The sequence below is a fragment of the Hyperolius riggenbachi genome, chromosome 1 (assembly GCF_040937935.1).
Source record: "Hyperolius riggenbachi isolate aHypRig1 chromosome 1, aHypRig1.pri, whole genome shotgun sequence".
NCBI classification, from domain to species: Eukaryota; Metazoa; Chordata; class Amphibia; order Anura; family Hyperoliidae; genus Hyperolius; species Hyperolius riggenbachi.
Window position 1 is genome coordinate 121,267,837 of NC_090646.1, and position 19,284 is coordinate 121,287,120.

At 42.6% G+C, this 19,284-nt stretch overlaps 1 protein-coding gene across 2 annotated transcripts in view; it reads left to right on the forward strand.

Annotated features, from left to right (window-relative positions):
* The window catches only part of KLHL5 (kelch like family member 5), a 150,397-nt gene that overhangs the window by 42,396 nt on the left and 88,717 nt on the right, over positions 1–19,284 (forward strand). Inside the window, exon 1 of one of the 2 annotated variants that reach the window (XM_068278458.1) lies at positions 7,013–7,410. The exons of the other annotated variant lie outside the window; for it this stretch is intronic. Within the exon in view, the coding sequence (XP_068134559.1) occupies positions 7,028–7,410 (383 nt within the window). The 5' untranslated portion in view covers positions 7,013–7,027. Of the gene's footprint in view, positions 1–7,012; positions 7,411–19,284 lie in introns of those variants that run through there. 2 annotated transcript variants of the gene reach the window in all.

Genomic DNA, 19,284 nt, shown 5'->3' on the forward strand with positions numbered 1-19,284 from the left:
GGCCTGCAGTTTATGGCGAGGAACTCAACATCAGGGGTGCAGGCCTTGTGGAGAGTGGTGGTGTCAGAGCACCAGGAGGTGTTTATGTACAGGCAGATACCACCCCCTCGCGTTTTCCCTGAGAGGGCAGCATCTCTGTCTGCTCTTAGGAGGTTGTAGCCCGGGACATGTAGAGAGTTGTCGGGGATGCTGTCACACAGCCAGGTCTCGGTGAAACAGAGAACAGGGGTGTTCTTGCTGATCAGGGGCTTGCTATCGAGTAGGAGGAGCAGCTCGTCCAGTTTGTTGGGCAGTGAGCAGACATTTGCTAGTAGGATGGCAGGGACAGGGGAGCGAAGACCTTTCCTTTTGAGTCGGACCTGGGCCCCCACCCTCCTTCCTCTATGGTGGCGTTTGTTTGGTGCTCGCTTGGTGGCGAGGTATTCGATGTGTGCGGTGACGGCATTCCACAGAGGAGGGCCCGGTATGGGCATTGGACTGACCGGGGGTTCCCATTTAAGAAGGGCCTCTCTAGAAAGGATGGCAGTGCGTTTTACGTCCATGGCACAGCTACGACGGTACAGTGTGCGCCCCAGGTAGATGGAGTGTAGTAGGCAGCACAGCACAGTGTATGGGGCACCGGTAGATGGTGGGCGGCGGCCCGGCACAGTGAGTGGCGCAAATTAGAAGGGGTTAGGGGCAGGCTGCCCAGCGCAGTCAATCAATGGCACAGATGTGGTGCAGGTGGAGTGGGGCCGGCAACACAACACAGGCTGGCCCAGGTAGTTGGTATAGGGGCAGGCAGTCCGTCTCAGTGTAGGGCCCAGTTTTGATGGGCTGGAGCAGGCAGCACAGTATGGCGCAGTAGATGGTACAGTAGATGGTACAGTATGCGTCCCGATTTGGTGGTATGGGGCGGCAGCACAACACGTCACAGTCGATGGCAGCACTGTACAGTCTGTGGCGCGAGCTAGATGGTGTGGAGCGGAGCGGGCCGCCTGGCCTGGACTAAGACACAAACAGATGGTATGGAGCAGGTGGCACAGCACAGTCTGAGGCACAGATAGATGGTATGAAGCAGGCAGCACGGCACAGTCTGAGGCAGAGATAGATGGTATGGAGCAGGCAGTACAGCACAGTCTATGGCACTGGTCACTACTGAAAAGGGGCTCGTTTCCCCTCAAGAAGACATGGGTTGGGGAACTCTGCTGGACAGGTGAGGGCTTCAGCTGCAGACTAACCAGCAAGCGCATGGTGAACCAGAACTCAGGGGCTACTGCGGCAGGGATTTGTATCGGGGACCCAGCACTGCAAGGTGCTAATCACTACGTCACATTCGGCCACCCATATTGATTGTATTGCAAGGTAGACATACTAATGTGGAATACAGAAACTAGTCTGTCTAACCCAGAGCCATTAGACCTGTTTAGGAGCCAGTTCTATTGACAACAGAGAAATCGTTTTTCAAGTCCTATTGGCTACTTGACCCCTATAATGGGTCAGATTTTATATTCTGAGACCCAGCACAGGTTCACTCTAGCTATTTCTAGCTGTGTAACTGAAACATTAAGCAGATTTTTCTTTTTGTCCTCTGGAATGATGCAAAGCTAATGGCAACCTTTGCCTTTTTATGTCCTATCGTGGTGCTATGGTGAAAAATTGATTATTCTCTAGTTTTTAAGATTACCATTCTAAGGTCACTGACTGCTACAGAGCATTGATCATCACTAAAAGCCTTATGCAATAAGTAGGATTTGTGAGTTGTAAGCTGTGAAATGCCATTATAGGCAGTTACACTGTTGACATGACTTGCTATTGTTTTGCGTTATTTTGACAGATTTGCTGATTCCACTACATAGTTATAGTTCTTTAGGTTGAAGAAAGACATCCGTCCATCGAGATCAACCAGAGGTTCAACTACAGTGTTTTGCTTTCTTATATAGAACGTTATGGTGATCACGACACTAGAATCACTCTTCACAAGAATCAGTAAAGCCCATTGCTACTGTGGGCAAATAAATATGACCTTGTTCTTCTCATCTCATAAATAAAAATGATCTCTTGACTTATTCTTTATGTGATTAATCATACTATGAGTGGTAGTCTATTATGTCTTATTAAGAGGGCAAAAGTGCCAGCCAGGGTGAGAATATTACCTCTACACAGCATTGTTCACCCCCATACTCCCCTATTCCCAGCTCTGTGTCTCAGTGCAGCGCTGAAAGGTTGTGCGTGTCCAAGGCGCGCGTGCGCTGAAAGGTTGTGCGTGTCCAAGGCGCGCGTGCGCTGAAAGGTTGTGCGTGTCCAAGGCGCGCGTGCGCTGAAAGGTTGTGCGTGTCCAAGGCGCGCGTGCGCTGAAAGGTTGTGCGTGGCCAAGGCGCGCGTGCGCTGAAAGGTTGTGCGTGGCCAAGGCGCTGAAAGGTTGTGCGTGGCCAAGGCGCTGAAAGGTTGTGCGTGGCCAAGGCGCTGAAAGGTTGTGCGTGGCCAAGGCGCGCGAGCGAGCGCTGAAAGGTTGTGCGTGGCCAAGGCGCGCGAGCGAGCGCTGAAAGGTTGTGCGTGGCCAAGGCACGCGCGCGCTGAAAGGTTGTGCGTGGCCAAGGCGCGCGCGCGCTGAAAGGTTGTGAGTGAACCCAGTGCATGGGGTCATGCAGTTGTCGGGTGCCAGGGATTATACAAGCCAGAAGAAGTCATGGTATGGAGGACTCTTAAGGTAGGGACAGGACAGGCGAGGGCTTCAGCTGATCTTTAAGGGCTGGTTCACACGGGATTCACCTATGACGTTGCGGCACTCATTAAGCGCTACATTCAAATGAATGGGCAGTGCAGGTTGTTTTCCATGGTCATTTGGTGCCGCACTCCTGTGTCCCCCATGCGGGGATGAAGAGTGCTGAAATCTGCAGAATGGCGCTGAATGCTTTTCTGCACACTTGAAGAAAAGCATTCAGGTGAGACCGTGGGCAGCCAGTTCAAACACCTGTCTGAACCAGCCTTAAAGGACAACTGTAGTGAGAAGAATATAGAGGCTGCCATATATATATTTCCTCTTAAACAATACCAGTTGCCTGGCGGTCCTGCTGATCTATGTGGCTACAGTAGTGTGTGAATAACACCAGAAACAAGCATGCAGCTAATCTTGTCAGATCTGACAATAATGTCAGAAACACCTGATCTGCCACATACTTGTTCAGGGTCTATGGCTAAAAGCAATAGAGGCAAAGGGGCAGCAGGATAACCAGGCACGTGGTATTAAAAGGAAATAAAATAAATATGGCAGCCTCCATATCCCTTGTGCTTCAGTTGTCCTTTAACTAGCCACATCCCACATAGGCATATGCCAGGGATGTACTATATATTGCCTCGTTTGGATTAATTTGTGTCAATTTAGTTTCAATATTAAGGTTAAAATGAACCTCTAGACTAAAAATCTACTCAGCAGCACTGAAAAGGCTTGGTGTTTCTTTAACAGTTTCACAGCATCAGAACTTTGTTTTTCTTACCCAAGCCTCATTTTTAGCTGCACAGAAGAAAACTGTCCAGGCATTTTCCCCCTAATTTCTGATGATATTGTTCTTGTTCTGCTGTTTTGGTGCAAATTTGTTTTTGTTTTTTTCATTTTGAATTTGAGATTTGAAGCCTAGCGCGCTCAGCCGGGAGGGGTGATCAGCACACCTCCTTTCAACCCTGTCACCTCCTTTCAACCAAAAAGATGGATATGGATATATATATATATATATATATATATATATATATATATATATATATATATATATATATATATATATATATATATATATATATATATATATATATATATATATATATATAATCTTCTCAAAAAATTAGCATATTGTGATAAAGTTCATTATTTTCTGTAATGTACTGATAAACATTAGACTTTCATATATTTTAGATTCAAATACACACAACTGAAGTAGTTCAAGCCTTTTATTATTTTAATATTGATGATTTTGGCATACAGCTCATGAAAACCCAAATTTCCTATCTCAAAAAATTAGCATATTTCATCCGACGAATAAAAGAAAAGTGTTTTTAAAACAAAAAAAGTCAACCTTCAAATAATTATGTTCAGTTATGCACTCAATACGTGGTCGGGAATCCTTTTGCAGAAATGACTGCTTCAATGCGGCGTGGCATGGAGGCAATCAGCCTGTGGCACTGCTCAGGTGTTATGGAGGCCCAGGATGCTTCGATAGCGGCCTTAAGTTCATCCAGAGTGTTGGGTCTTGCGTCTCTCAACTTTCTCTTCACAATATCCCACAGATCCTCTATGGGGTTCAGGTCAGGAGAGTTGGCAGGCCAATTGAGCACAGTAATACCATGGTCAGTAAACCATTTACCAGTGGTTTTGGCACTGTGAGCAGGTGCCAGGCCTTGCTGAAAAATGAAATCTTCATCTCCATAAAGCTTTCAGCAGATGGAAGCATGAACCCACTTTTGAACCAGAAACAGCGGCAGAAGCGCCTGGCCTGGGCTACAGAGAAGCAGCACTGGACTGTTGCTCAGTGGTCCAAAGTACTTTTTTTGGATAAAAGCAACTTTTACATGTCATTCGGAAATCAAGGTGCCAGAGTCTGGAGGAAGACTGGGGAGAGGGAAATGCCAAAATGCCTGAAGTCCAGTGTCAAGAACCCACAGTCAGTGATGGTCTGGAGTGCAATGTCAGCTGCTGGTGTTGGTCCACTGTGTTTTATCAAGGGCAGGGTCAATGCAGCTAGCTATCAGGAAATTTGGGAGCACTTCATGCTTCCATCTGCAGAAAATCTTTATGGAGATGATTTCATTTTTCAGCACGACCTGGCACCTGCGCACAGTGCCAAAACCACTGGTAAATGGTTTACTGACCATGGTATTACTGTGCTCAATTGGCCTGCCAACTCTCCTGACCTGAACCCCAAAGAGAATCTGTGGGATATTGTGAAGAGGAGGTTGAGAGACGCAAGACCCAACTCTCTGCATGGGCTTAAGGCCGCTATCGAAGCATCCTGGGCTTCCATAACACCTGAGCAGTGCCACAGGCTGATTGCCTCCATGCCACGCCGCATTGAAGCAGTCATTTCTGCAAAAGGATTCCCGACCAAGTATTGAGTGCATAACTGAACATAATTATTTGAAGGTTGACTTTTTTTTGTTTTAAAAACACTTTTCTTTTATTCGTCGGATGAAATATGCTAATTTTTTGAGATAGGAAATTTGGGTTTTCATGAGCTGTATGCCAAAATCATCAATATTAAAACAATAAAAGGCTTGAACTACTTCAGTTGTGTGTATTTGAATCTAAAATATATGAAAGTCTATTGTTTATCAGTGCATTACAGAAAATAATGAACTTTATCGCAATATGCTATGGTTTTCCTCCTCCAAATGTATGCAGCAGTAGGTGAAGAAAAGCACAGCCCCCAAAGTACTCAGTAGATGTGCCAAGGCTGACTCAGTAACCACCTGAGTGATATCTTCACAAGAATTGAGCCGGCACCAACAGACTGTCATGGCTTGATAAAGGAGCATGCTGTAACGCTGCGAAACGTCGCTTTTGTACTGCTATGTACCAGATGACAGCCTTTAAATAAAAAATAAAAAAGAGCATACTGATGGTGCCGGCTCAATTCTTGTGTCTCCTCTAAATGTAGGAACGTCTTATGGTCAGGTGTGTCTTATGGTGCTAAAAATACAGCAATTAGTGGACTGTTCAGTAAACTTTCTTTACTAGTTGCAGTTGAATGGTCATTTTTAAAGGACAACCGAGGTGACGTGACATGATGAGATATATGTGTGCTTGGCACTGTACATACACACAGCTAACTAGGTTATGTGCCTTTTTTTATTTCCCTGCTTGAAAGAGTTAAATATCAGGTATGCAAGAACCAGTTTCTATCCGGGTCGGACTGGGTCAGATTATAGCATATTCCTCACTGATAAGTAACTACAGTCATAAAATACTTTCCTACCAGTAAATGGCTTCTGAGAGCAGGAAAGAGATAAAAAGGGTAAATAATTCATAGAGTTGAGCTTCAGCATATATCAATGAAGGTGTCATTGAGTAGAGATAATGAAACAGTAAAAACTAGATTGAAATATAAAATAAAACTGGGATATCTAAAAAAAAAAAAAAAGTAATTTTTAGGGGAAGGATGATAGATACAATTGTTTTTCTCATCAGTTTATTTTCACTTCGAATGTCCTTTAATGACCTGAAACTACATAAAGTATCATGCAGCCCCAGTTTATATTTATGGCCATTTTATTATGAAGGTAGAATTTCCCTTTAAATGGTTATTCATCTGTCTTCTTGTTTAATGGTTATGAATCTGATCCCCGTGCCCTCCAATGCCATACTCGGCCGTGCTGATTGGCTGCTCTAGTGGCTCGATTGCACGCTGGATTACCTCTTTGCCTCTTCCTGGATATTGATCCTGTCCATTATACTGAAATATTAATTAAGCATCCATTAGACATAAACAAGACTGAGTGACCTCCTAACCAGAGTTACTTACATCACCCAGCTGGAGTTTTGTGACATACAGTTTGTTGTTTAAATGCACTTTAAGTTTTAGTTTGTCTACCTTCCTCTTTTAGCACGTGATTTGCATGGTAATATTTGGAAGCTGAGTTAGTGCAGAACGAAATTGGGGGAAAAAAAGCTTTAGCCTTGCTTATGGACTGTGCTGTCATTTGTGGGTTTGGAGAAGGGGGAGGCGTTGGTTGTGCATCAGAAAGACTTTAATGAACGCTGTGCTGTCAGTGTCTTTGAAAGCAGTCAGAGACACAGGAAGAGCGCAGTGGAAAGTACAATGCTTTTCTATTCCTTCATGTCTGAGGCGAAGAGGCTGCATCTCTGGAGCAGCATCTGCACGGCCAGGTGATAATGATTAATCACCAGCATTCCAAAAAAGCAGCCCTTCCTTTCTTCTCGCCTCCCGGCTCTGCCTGCATCTGGTCCCTTTTTATTCTGGCAGGTTGAACATGTAGATCATGTATGTGCTGCATTTTTTTCTCTAGTTGCCTAGACAATCGCTTGCTCTGTAAGAGAATGTCTGCTTCCCGCAAGGACTTTGATGTGAAGCAGATACTAAAAATCCGCTGGAGGTGGTTCGGACACCAGGCTGCACCCGTTCTTACCGGCTATCAGGAGGACTTTCTGAATGTGGACCAGAGCCGTGTGACTAGTGACAGAAAGTTTTTAGAGCCAGGTAACCTCCCATTGCCCTTGCCCTCCTCCGCGGGACACCAGAGAGCTAGCAGCCAGGACTTCCAGCATCTGCTCACATGTCCCATGGCATCTGCTTCTGAGGTCCAGCAACCTTCAGCAGAGGTGGCAGCAGCTACTTGTGAGGCAGGACCTTGGCTGAGCAAGCCAGAAGCTGAGGATGGAGCTAGCGAGGAGGACATTGACTCTGAGAGCAGCTCATGCAGGTAATGTTACTGTTATTTGCTATTACCATTCTTGTATGCCCAAAGTCAGGTGAGATGACTACAGGTTTGAGGAGAATAGGATTTTCCCTTTACCTGTACAATGATAGGCTAGGATATTTGAATATTGTGCATATTTATTGACTCAATATAGGTCTGTTAAGTTCCAAGACATGCTACTTGGATTTCATAAAATTTCACATTTTGTCAGGAGTAGAATCATTTTTTAGAAATGTGTTTGAAAGCGGTTTCCAGTCTTCTGTACAGAATGGCATATGGGTACTGTCATTGTGGTGCAATGTCTATTGCAGTGTTTGTGTGTGATGTAGATAGTGCTGTAGTGGGGAATACATGTACCTCTTCTGTGTGTGTGAGCAGCACTGACCACCAGCTCATTACAGAATACAAATTATATTAACAACTGAAGGGCAAGCACAAGTGGCACAGGAACATTTTTTTTCCAGCATAGGAAATCTCCCCCCCCCCCCCCCCCCCACGGTCAACCTCCATGCCCCCATCCCCCTCCTTCCAGAGGACCCCCCCCTCTTCCCTTTTAGGTTGTAGAGGCTGCTACATGGTCGGTCTGGCAAAACTCTGCTGTAGTGCACCTTATTTTTATTTGCTGTATTGTGCTTTTGCTGTATTTTTATTTGTTCTTCGTCTTATAGTCTATTCTGATCTGAGCCACACATTTGCCAAATCCAATTCCGGGCATGACCCAGTCGTGCTTGGCGAATAAAAGTGATTCTGAATCTGGATACCACCCTTGCCTTGTACCACTAGGACCTCAGGTTTGATTCCTAGGGACAACACTTATTTGCATGAAGTTTGCATGTGGTATTCGTGCTTGAATGTTTTTTTTTTTTCTGTGTACTCCCATCACAAAAAAATCACCAAAACATACTGGTAAGTTAATTGTGTTGCCCCAGAATTAGAATTGGACTGTGTTCGGTACATGGTGACATTCTCTGAGGGACAGTTGGTGATACAACTGTATACACTCTAAAGCTCTGCGGAAGAAGTCAGTACTAGCTTAATTGTATCATAATATAGTAAATTAATAACATGGCAGTTATTTTATACCTGCATTATATAAAAAGCTTTTGTTGGGACTTGGGAGCTGCCTTTCTCTAAGGGCTCTTTCACACTGCAGAGCGCATACACAAACGCTATTTCCTGCATGCTTTTCCGATGCTCTGCATGCACATCGCAGTGCTTTTATAGCGTAGGTGTTGACGGCCACAACGCAATAGAGCCCAGTGGGAAAATGTGTGCATTGTGCCACCTGCATTACATTGCAATATGTTGGGGCACGCACAGCTGTATGGTCAGTGGTAACATATAGTCTATGGACCCTTATGTTACCATGCCGATCGCACACTGGAGCATTGCATCGCTTTGTGTTATAATGTACAAGTAACACAACCCTAATGGTGCCCATACACAGTACAATAAGAACGTTGGCTTTTCCTGTTTAGTCGATTAAAATGATTGAATTGAAAAGATTATCCAGTTATTTTTCAATAAAAATGCGATCAGACATGTTGGAAAAATCTTTATATTCGATGTAACGGAATAATGAAATTAAATTATGTAATAAAAAAAATGAAGAAATTGGACTGTATGGATACCACGAGCGACCAAAGACCTAATTTGCGGTGGCTTGTGATGTAACGCAAACAAAGTACAGGTTGTCCCTTGTTAATGAACAAGTTAGGTACTATAGGTTTGTTTTCTAGGTTGTGTGCTGGTGTAAACACACTACCCCCCCCCCCCCCCCATGTCTCCTGTGTACCTTCACTGCGTCCTCCTGTGCAACCACTGTGCCACCAGGGTTCCCCTCTAAGTTTTCTCATTGACAAAAATGTCCCATTCAGCTCTGACAAGCCCTCCCCAATCGCCATTGTCTCCTTTGTCACTGAGGTGGCATTATTGCAATGGGTATGCCATTTGTTCCAGTGGGTTGTATGTTACTTGGGCCATATGTAACCCAAGGACTAATATGCAACTTTACGCTGTATTAAAGTGACACTGAAGCAAAACAAAAAGATATAATTGGTTGTGTAGTACGGATAATTACTAGAACATTAGTAGCAAAGAAAATAGTCTCATATTATTATTTTCAGTTATATAGTGTTTTGTTTTGTTTTTTTTTTTTAATACCATTGCATCATTCTCTAATATTTGCAGTTTACACATTACACTCAGCATTCTAAATGATTTCACAGAGCAGGCTAGTGAACTTTTGAACTTTCCTCTGCAAAAAAACAAAATACAGTGAATGACAATTGAGATAAGATTCAGAAGACAGAGCTCTCTGCGACTTTGAAAATCAGAGTGATCAGTGAAGCTCTTTTGCATAGATAACAACTGGGAGTGTCTTAACTCTTCCTGTACTGGAAACAATATTAGACTCATATCTCTGCTGCTAATCTTCTATTTCTTAGATGTACTACACATACAAATCATATCATAAGTTTATTTTTATTTCAGATTCCATTTAATGTGCATGTGCAAGTATTTAAAAATGTGCAGATCAACATGTGTGCTTCTGGCAATGCACTGCATCATCTGTCTTGATTAGTCACATTTACCACTTCCATACACACTAGTATGAGGGCCAACAGATTTTGAATACTTAAAGCCTGGTAAACACTCTTATGATTGGTCAATCACTGGCCAATTTTACCACCTCCATGTAGTATGAGGGTTTGCCTACTCAATCTGCCCTCATACTACATGGAGGTAGAGAAATTAGCCAATCAAAATTGAAGGTATGTTGTAGTTGTTTGCCTGGGAAAGAGTTAAAGGGTAATTCTAACAAAAAACTTCACTATATGTCTCAACCACACATTATTCCACCTCAAAACTACGGAAGCCCGCAGGAGTCGCATCACCCATATAGATAAGCTTCTAATACAACAAAGGTGCTCTGAAGTATTGGAAGTTACAAATTGCCTTTATTCATGAGAAATGTGTAGCAACCTCCAAAAATGCTAAAAACAATTGAAATGGATCCACATTCCTAAGCTTGTGCCTACCCAGTCAGTCCCACACATACCACACTTGCACGGGTACCGGTATCCAGTCGCACTGGATGGCCTCTTCAGAGTGGGGGGAGGGGGACGTTGCAGTGAAGCAAAAGCAGTTTCTGTATTCGGCCATGTCCATGATTAACTCACATGACCTCCGCAAGTGGTACAGTAACGCCACAATGTGTTATTATGCAATGTGTGATGTTTCCCACTACAGGCTACTCCTATTTGCAGGCAGCCAAGGCATAGACCTCCATACTTGCTTGTGTTGCAGGTTACAGGGCTGAAGGTTGTTTGCAGAGAGGGCAGTGAGCATGCCAGGGAAAGAGTTAAAGGGTACCCTATGTCTAGTAAATAATAAGGATGGTCAGTGAGATGCAAATACTGTAGTTACCAGTCCAGTTGATTCAGAATTATGTAGTTTGAAAATGTACCAATCAAATTCCATTTTGGCTGGATTTGATTGGTCTATTTGCATACACAATGTGCATAATTCTGCATCAACTCGGAATTCTTTGTATCTCATTCAACATCGCTAGTAAAGAACACAGGCCAGCGTATAGGCAAGTCAAACAGTAAGGGCTCGTTCGCGCTATAAGAGCTTTTCTAAGCGCTTTTCATTTTAAAAGCTCTTGCTAATGTTAGCATATGTGTGTGTTCTCACTGGAGCAGTGTGATTTTGTAAAAATCCCCCGTAGCATTACATTAGCAAGAGGTTTTAAAATCTCTAGCGCTTAAAGGGAACCTTAACTGGTGGGGGAAAAAATTCACTTACCTGGGGGCTTTCCCAAGCCTCCTGCAGCCGTCCTGTGCCCGCGCCGGTCCTTCGGGGCCCTCCGGTCTCCCTCCGCGGCTAAGTTTCGTTTTTGGCCGACTGCCAGTCGTCCTCGGGCAAAGCGTCCTCTTCTTCCGCATTCCCCGTCGTAAAGAGCCGTAAAGCGCGTCCGCGTGACTATTTTATAAAATCAAATTCCTCAAGTGGCATCACACCCATAGCCTTACATTAGCAAGAGCTTTACAAATCACAAAGTGCCAGAAGAAGCTCTAGCAGTGAGAATCAGCCAATGTTTGAAGGAAACTGTGAGAAGGTTGCAAAGCCATTCCATTCCAAAACAAAAATGTTGGCTGTTCTTTTAGAGCTATGCCTTAAATATCTTCTGAATTGCCAAACCAGAATGAGGATGATCAGATGTTATAACTTCAGCATGCCCGCCAAGAAACTGGCATTGTTTTTCACTTCAGTACAACAGCCAGGAAGACGTCAATTTTTTATGGCTTCAGCATGACAGCCAGGAAGCTGGCATTTTTTTTTTACTGTAAATATGGCAGCATGCATGTAATGCTCATAGCTTTTGGATTGTCTTTTTTTCTTGTACTGATCATAGAACTGTTGAGCAGCTTGTAGATGCTCATTTCAGCCAGTCTGTTGCAGCAGGATATGGGAAGGCACATCCCTTAGGTGTGTGACAGTGGGTGCCGGAGCAATGACCTATCACATGATACCAAATAGAGGTCAGTTGATTTGCAATGTTACTGGAACATGCATGATCATAGACGTCTATGGACAATATTAATATTTAAGAAATGCTTGTTTCAATGTTCAGACTTTAAAGGGAAATTGAAGCAAGAGGGCTGTTGGGGCTGCCATGTTTATTACCTTTTAAGAAATACCAGTTGACTGGCTGTCTTGCTGTTCCTCTGCCTCTAGTACTTTTAGCCATAGACCCTGAACAAGCATGCAGCAGATCAGGTCTTTCTGCCATTATTGTCAAATCTGACGATTATCTGCATGCTTGTTTCTGGTGTTATTCAGACACTACTGCAGCCAAATAGATCAGCAGGGATGCCAGTCAACTGGTATTGGAAATACATGTCAGCCTCCATGTTCTTCACAATTAAGTTGTCCTTTAAACTTTTTTGTTACTACAGTACCACTGCTATAGCCTTTGTTTTGTTTGACTTGAGTTCTTAGGGTTAGATGTTTGTGGTGTTACTTATTGTAGATAGGGCTCAGACAGGGGTGCTCTTTCCCCTGTGGACACCCCCACTCCCCTAATCTGAGCAGTTCTCCCAGCTGTGTGGAGAAGCGCAGTATTTTCCTGTATATTCAGATCTGACTGTGACATGTGCCCTCTAATTGACGCCCGATACATCATCTGGATACAATTATTTGGCAAAAACCACAAAGTTCATTGACTAGAAGCAATGTCATCTGACCTCTATATGATCTCTGTCTGCACACATGGTCGTTTTGTAATAATGTGACTGGACATGTGACTCTAATAAGCTGTGGTGCAGATGGTAGCAAAACAGCAGACATTGTGCTTTGTTTTCTACATAAAACCCCCTGTGTTCCAGAACTCTGTTAACCAGAAGTCTCAAGCAACCAGAAATAAAGATCCCGGCCTTGCAGGATGCATAAATCTACTTCTTTATACAGTAATAAACTTATGTTACATTAAAGAGATTCCGTAACAAAAATTGCATCCTGTTTTTTATCATCCTACAAGTTCCAAAAGCTATTCTAATGTGTTCTGGCTTACTGCAGCACTTTCTACTATAACAGTCTCTGTAATAAAGCAATGTATCTTTCCCCTGTCAGACTTGTCGGCCTGTGTCTGGAAGGCTGCCAAGTTCTTCAGTGTTGTGGTTCTGCTATGAACTCCCCCTTCCAGGCCCCTCTGCACACTGCCTGTGTATTATCTAGATTAGAGCAGCTTCTCTCTTCTCTCTTATCTTTTACAAGCTGGATAAATCTTCCTCTGAGCTGGCTGGGCTTTCACATACTGAGTAATTACAGACAAAGGCAAAGCTGTTTGCAGGAAGAAAAGAGCAGCCTGAAACTTCAGTGCATGAGAGCAGAAGGGGGAAAGAAACACACAAATGATCTCTTGAGATTCAAAAGGAAGGGTGTATACAGCCTGCTTGTGTATGAATGTATTTTCTATGTGTGGACATACTGTACATCAACCTACTTCCTGTTTTGGTGGCCATTTTGTTTGTTTATAAACAAACTTTTTAAAACTGTTTTTAACCACTTTTAATGCGGCGAGGAGCTGGGAAATTGTGACAGAGGGTAATAGGAGATGTCCCCTAACGCACTGGTATGTTTACTTTTGTGCGATTTTAACAATACAGATTCTCTTTAAAGCGGTTGAAAACTCTGACAAAGTTTTCAACAAAAATGTGTTTTCCTACTTTTTATAACCCATACAATTATATTTGCTTTTGTGCACAAGTATTCTAATTCATTTAGATATTATAACTTCCCAAAGTTCAGTTAATTTACTTTGAAAGCTGCTGGTGCATTTTATTTATAACTGTTGTCATTATGTTGTGAATGCTGCCAGCAGTTATTTCTGACCTGTGTTTCACCCCAGGACTCATCAGCTGAAGTCCTGCACAGCCAGAGAATGTTTACATAAATATATCAAGTAAAGAATGTGTACACAAGATAAGATTATAGGCAGATCAGATGCGGGTTCTCCCTGCAGAAGAAAGAGTCAGCCCTGTGATGTAACACTTTGAATGCTGTTTTACTAAAAAAACAAACAAACATTGTGTTATTATATTATATGCTGTAAATAATCTTTTAGAGCTAAGAAGAAATTCTGGGTTATATTCCGCTTTAAGTTAAGTCTGTCCTTTGTCCTATTTTGTTTTTAATTACTGTATTTGCGCATTATTACAGAGTTTATGGTAAGTATACACAGTTTGGCGTATAGTACCATTTTTTTTCTTAGCTAGGCCCATTTTTAACATTGACTCTCAAGCAATGAGAAACTACACTTATCCAGCATCAGCCAGTCCCTGTTGGTGCTGGATAATGTATTATGAAAACTCGAATGTATTTTTGAATTCTGACGTTTGGCCCTTCCTACCACATTTTAGCCTTTAAAGAGAACCCGAGATGTGTTTCAGGAATGTTATCTGCATACAGAGGCTGGATCTGCCTATACAGCCCAGCCTCTGTTGCTATCCCAAACCCCACTAAGGTCCTCCTGCCCTCTGCAATCCCTCATAAATCACAGCCGTGCTGTCAGGCTGTGTTTACATCTGTAGTGTCAGTCTCAGCTGCTCCCCCGCCTCCTGCATAGCTCCGGTCCCTGCCCCCGTCCCTTCCCTCCAATCAGCAGGGAGGGAAGGGATGCAGGCGGGGACTGGAGTTCTGCAGGAGGCGGGGAAAGCAGCAGACTGACACTATAGAGATAAACACAGCCAGCTCTGACAAGCTGTTTGTCAGCAGCGTGGCTGTGATTTATGAGGGATTGCAGAGTGCAGGGGGACCTTAGGGGGGTTTGGGATAGCAACAGAGGCTGGGCTGTATAGGCAGATCCAGCCTCTGTATGCAGATAATATTCTTCAAACCCACCTCGGGTTCTCTTTAAAGAGAATCTGTACTCTAAAATTCTTACAATAAAAAGCATACCATTCTCTTCATTATGTTCTCCTGGGCCCCTCTGTGCTGTTTCTGCCACTCCCTGCTGTGATCCTGGAATCCTGGCTTGTAATTAAGTTTTAGGCAGTGTTTACAAACAAATGACATGGCTTCTATAGGCTGAAAACAGCTTACTGTGTGACTCATGCAGAGCTTGGAGAGAGTGTGTAAAGCTTCTGCCAATGACAAGCAGTGCTGCACATTCCAAACATTCCAGCCTCAGCCCGACAGAGCCGACAGAGGAAAGGAGATAAGATTTATTACAGAGACAGTGCAACTAGAAAATGCTGCAGTAAGACAGACCACATTAGAACAGGCATAGGAACTTATAGGATAGAAGAAGTAAGGCTCAAAATTTTGTGAGTCTCTTTAATGAGAGACATGTTTAGAGGACACCCGAGATGAAAATAAACTGATAAGATAAACAATTGCATCTATCCTACTTCTCCTAGAAATTACTTTTTTTTTCTTCTTTTTTTTTTTTAGATATCCCACCGTTGTATTTTATATTTAAAGCTACTTTTTAAGTTTTCACTGTTTCATTGTTTCTGCTCAATGACACATTCATTGAAGTATGCCAGAGCTAAAATCTATGAACTATTGGCCCTTTTTATCTCTTTCCTGCTCTGAGAAGCCATTTTCTGCTTGGAAAGTGGTTTTATGACTAATTACTTATTACTAATTACTTATCACTGAGGGTTACACTGTAATCTGACCCAGTCCTGACTCAGACATGAACTGTCACTTACAGACCTGATTTTTTTTTTTAAACGTTTCTGCCAGAGAAAGAAAAAAAGGAACACAGCATAGTTATTAGTGTGCTCGACACTGCCATGTCTATCTCAATATGTCACCTCGGGTATCCCTTTAAATAACTCTTGGCCGTTCTGTTGCGTGAGTGTTTTCATGCAAGTATTGAGTTGGATTGAGAAACAGTTTGGGTTTTCTTGGCATTGGCTTTTCCTTGAGAAGTTTGTCGTAAAAAAAAGGGGGAGCTCCAGAGAAAATAATTTTGAAACAATGGCAACGTTGTGTGAAACACAATACTGTGTCTTTAAACCAAAAGGCAATTCTGTGTAAAGATGGCCATACACTTATACAGGGGTTGGACAAAATAATGGAAACATCTAACATTTTGGCATCATACTCTTTGAACATGTTTTAAGCAATCAAAACTTGACATATGATGATGATTTTTTTTGTATTATTATTTTTGTTATTTGATATGTTAAAGGGACTCCGAGCAGTGCAGAAACTATGGAAAGATGCATATCATTTTAAAGCTCTCTTTCTCCTCTTTCCAATGATATATAAACCGCTGCCCTATGCCTTTTAGTTTTCGCTATTTTCGCGATTGAAATTGCCACGGTCGCGATTTCAATCGCGAAAATAAAGAAAACTAAAAGGCGTAGGGCAACGATTTAGGTGTCGCCAGAAAGAGGAGAAAGAGAGCTTTAAAATGATATCCATCTTTCCATAGTTACATTGTATTACACAGGGCGACTTTTTCTGCTGAATGGAGCTGCTGACACTGGGGAAAGTGTCGTCCTGTGTAATACAAGTAACTATGGAAAGATGGAGATCATTTTAAAGCTATCTTTCTCCTCTTTCTGGCGACACCTAAATCGTCGCTCTACGCCTTTTAGTTTTCTTTATTTTCGCGATTGAAATCGCGGCCGCGGCAATTTCAATCACGAAAATAGTGAAAACTAAAAGGCGTAGGGCGGCGGTTTATATAACATTGGAAAGAGGAGAAAGAGAGCTTTAAAATGATATGCATCTTTCCATAGTTTCTGCACTGCTCGGAGTCCCTTTAAAAATAGTTTTTTTACAGATCTTTAAAGAAAACCTTTTTTTTATAATTTTATAAAAATGGCAGATCGCTCAGACTTTCAAAGAGGCCAAATTGTTGGTGCTCGTATGGCAGGCGCTACGGTAACAGAAACTGCCCGAATGCTTGGCATTTCAAGAGGTACTGTCTCTCAAAAGTAATGCCTGCCTTTGAAAGAGAAGGCAAAATGTCCTCAGCAAAGCACAGTTGTGGCCGAAAGTCGAAGTTGTCTGAGAGAGACCGTCGGACTCTAAATCAAATTGTTAGAATAGCTCGCAAGCATGGCTCCTAAAATCACTGCAGAGCTGAATGAACACCTACAGAACCCAGTTTCCACAAAAACTGTTCGTTGGAAGCTGCACAAATCTGGATTCCACAGAAGAACTGCAATTAGAAAACCTGTGCTCTCAAAGACAAATGTTTCAAAGCGTTTAGAGTGGTGTAGAAACCACCAGAATTGGTCCCTCGAGCAGTGGAACAATGTGATTTTCTCTGACGAATCATCGTTTACCTTATTTTCGACCTCCGGCCGAGTGTATGTTTGGAGACAGCCGAAAGAAGCATTTCATCCAGACTGCCTTCTCCCAACCGTAAAACATGGCAGGGGTTCTGTGATGATCTGGGGTGCTATTTCTTGGAAATCCGGCAGGCCAATGATTTCCCTTCATGGAAGAATTAACAGCCGAGACTATTTAGGAATTTTGGGCGACCAAATTCATCCTATGGTTCAAGAACTGTTTCCGGAGGGGAATGCCATCTTTTAAGATAGTGCCCCAATCCACACAGCTAGAATTGTTAAAGAATGGCACAAAGAACATTCTAATAAAGTTGAGCATCTCATCTGGCCACCACAATCCCCAGACTTCAACATTATTGAGCATTTATGGTCGTTATTAGCGATTCAATTAAGTCGATTTCCGCCGCCATCATCTCTAAAAGTACTGGAGGGTGTTTTAACTGAAGAATGGGCTAAAATTCCTTTGGAAAGCATTCACAATTTGTATGAATCAATACCTCGGAGAACTGAGGCTGTAATTGCTGCAAAAGGTGGACCTACCCCATATTAAAATATATTTTGATTTTCAAGGTGTTTCAATTATTTTGTCCAACCCATGTAGATTTGCAGTAGATTCGACCATGAGATAGATTTCTGTCAGATGCCTGTCAAGTCTAATCTGACAGAAATCTATCTGATGTGTGTCACACACTAGGAACAGATTTACAATAGATTTCAGAATGATCCAAATGCATTATTGGACCATTCGATCCAATGCAACTCTATGGGCCATCTACCTGCTGCCAGCAGAAGATCGGCCTAGATTTTCCATCCTGTCAGATCAAATCGATTGATCGATTTGTAGCCGATTTCGATCGATTTAATAGAATCTATTTCTGATCGATCGATTCCACAGAATCAGTTGATCGATCGATGGCTGAAATCGGTCAGTGTATGGGCCCCTTAACAGTTTCCTCTTGTAGTTAAAATTGGAACTACTATAATTCCTTTCCAGTGGTGATGGATTAGTGCATATGTGTGGCACTTCTTGGTGCCAAATGTATACATGTCACCTGTGTATAGGTCCATCATGAGGAGAAGTTTCTTATTAACCACTTTACCCCCAGCGGTACGAATTTCTCCGCCCCTTTTTTCCCTCCTAAAAAAACAGGGACGGAGAAATCCGTACCTTCCGCGCTACCGCCGCTGTCCGCGCTCCCGCCGCTCGTGCGCGCGCATCCGCCGCTCGTGCACGCCGCCGCCCGCTCGCCCGGAGATCAATGAACGGGAAAATCCATTCCCGTTCGTTGATCTAGCCCCCGCAATGATCTGCTGCTTCTTTCAGAAACAGCGAGATCATTGTGCGTCTCCCAGCCTCCTACTGCTTCCTGTAAGCGTCCTTCCGGACGCTTACAGGTCACATGTAAACAAACACTCTGTGGCCATCTTGTGGCCAAATAGTAAACTACACCCTAAAAGCATTTTACATATACAAACATTACATTTACACAATAAATTAACTCATTACCTCCCACACTCCCCAATTTTTTTTTTTTTTTGTAATTATAAAAAAAAAAAAAATACAATAAAAAAAAGAACATAAATAGTTACCTTAGGGTCTGAACTTTTTAAATATTTATATCAGGAGGGTACAACACTGTTACTTTATAAACTATGGGCTTGTAATTAGGGATGGATGCAAAACTGAAAAAAATGCACCTTTATTTCCAAATAAAATATTGTCGCCAAACATTGTGATAGGGACATAATTTAAATGGTTTTATAACCGGGACAAATGGGTTAATACATTTCATGGGTTTTAATTACAGTAGCATGCTTTATTTAAAAAGTATAATGGCCGAAAACTGAAAAATAATTTTTTCCCACATTTTTTCCTATTTCCCCATTAAAACACATTTAGAATAAAATAATTCTTGGCATAATGTCCCACCTAAAGAAAGCCTAATTGGTGGCGAAAAAAACAAGATATAGTTCATTTCATTGGGATAAGTAATAATAAAGTTGTAGACGAATGAATGGAAGGAGCGCTGAAAGGTGAAAATTGCTCTGGTGGTCA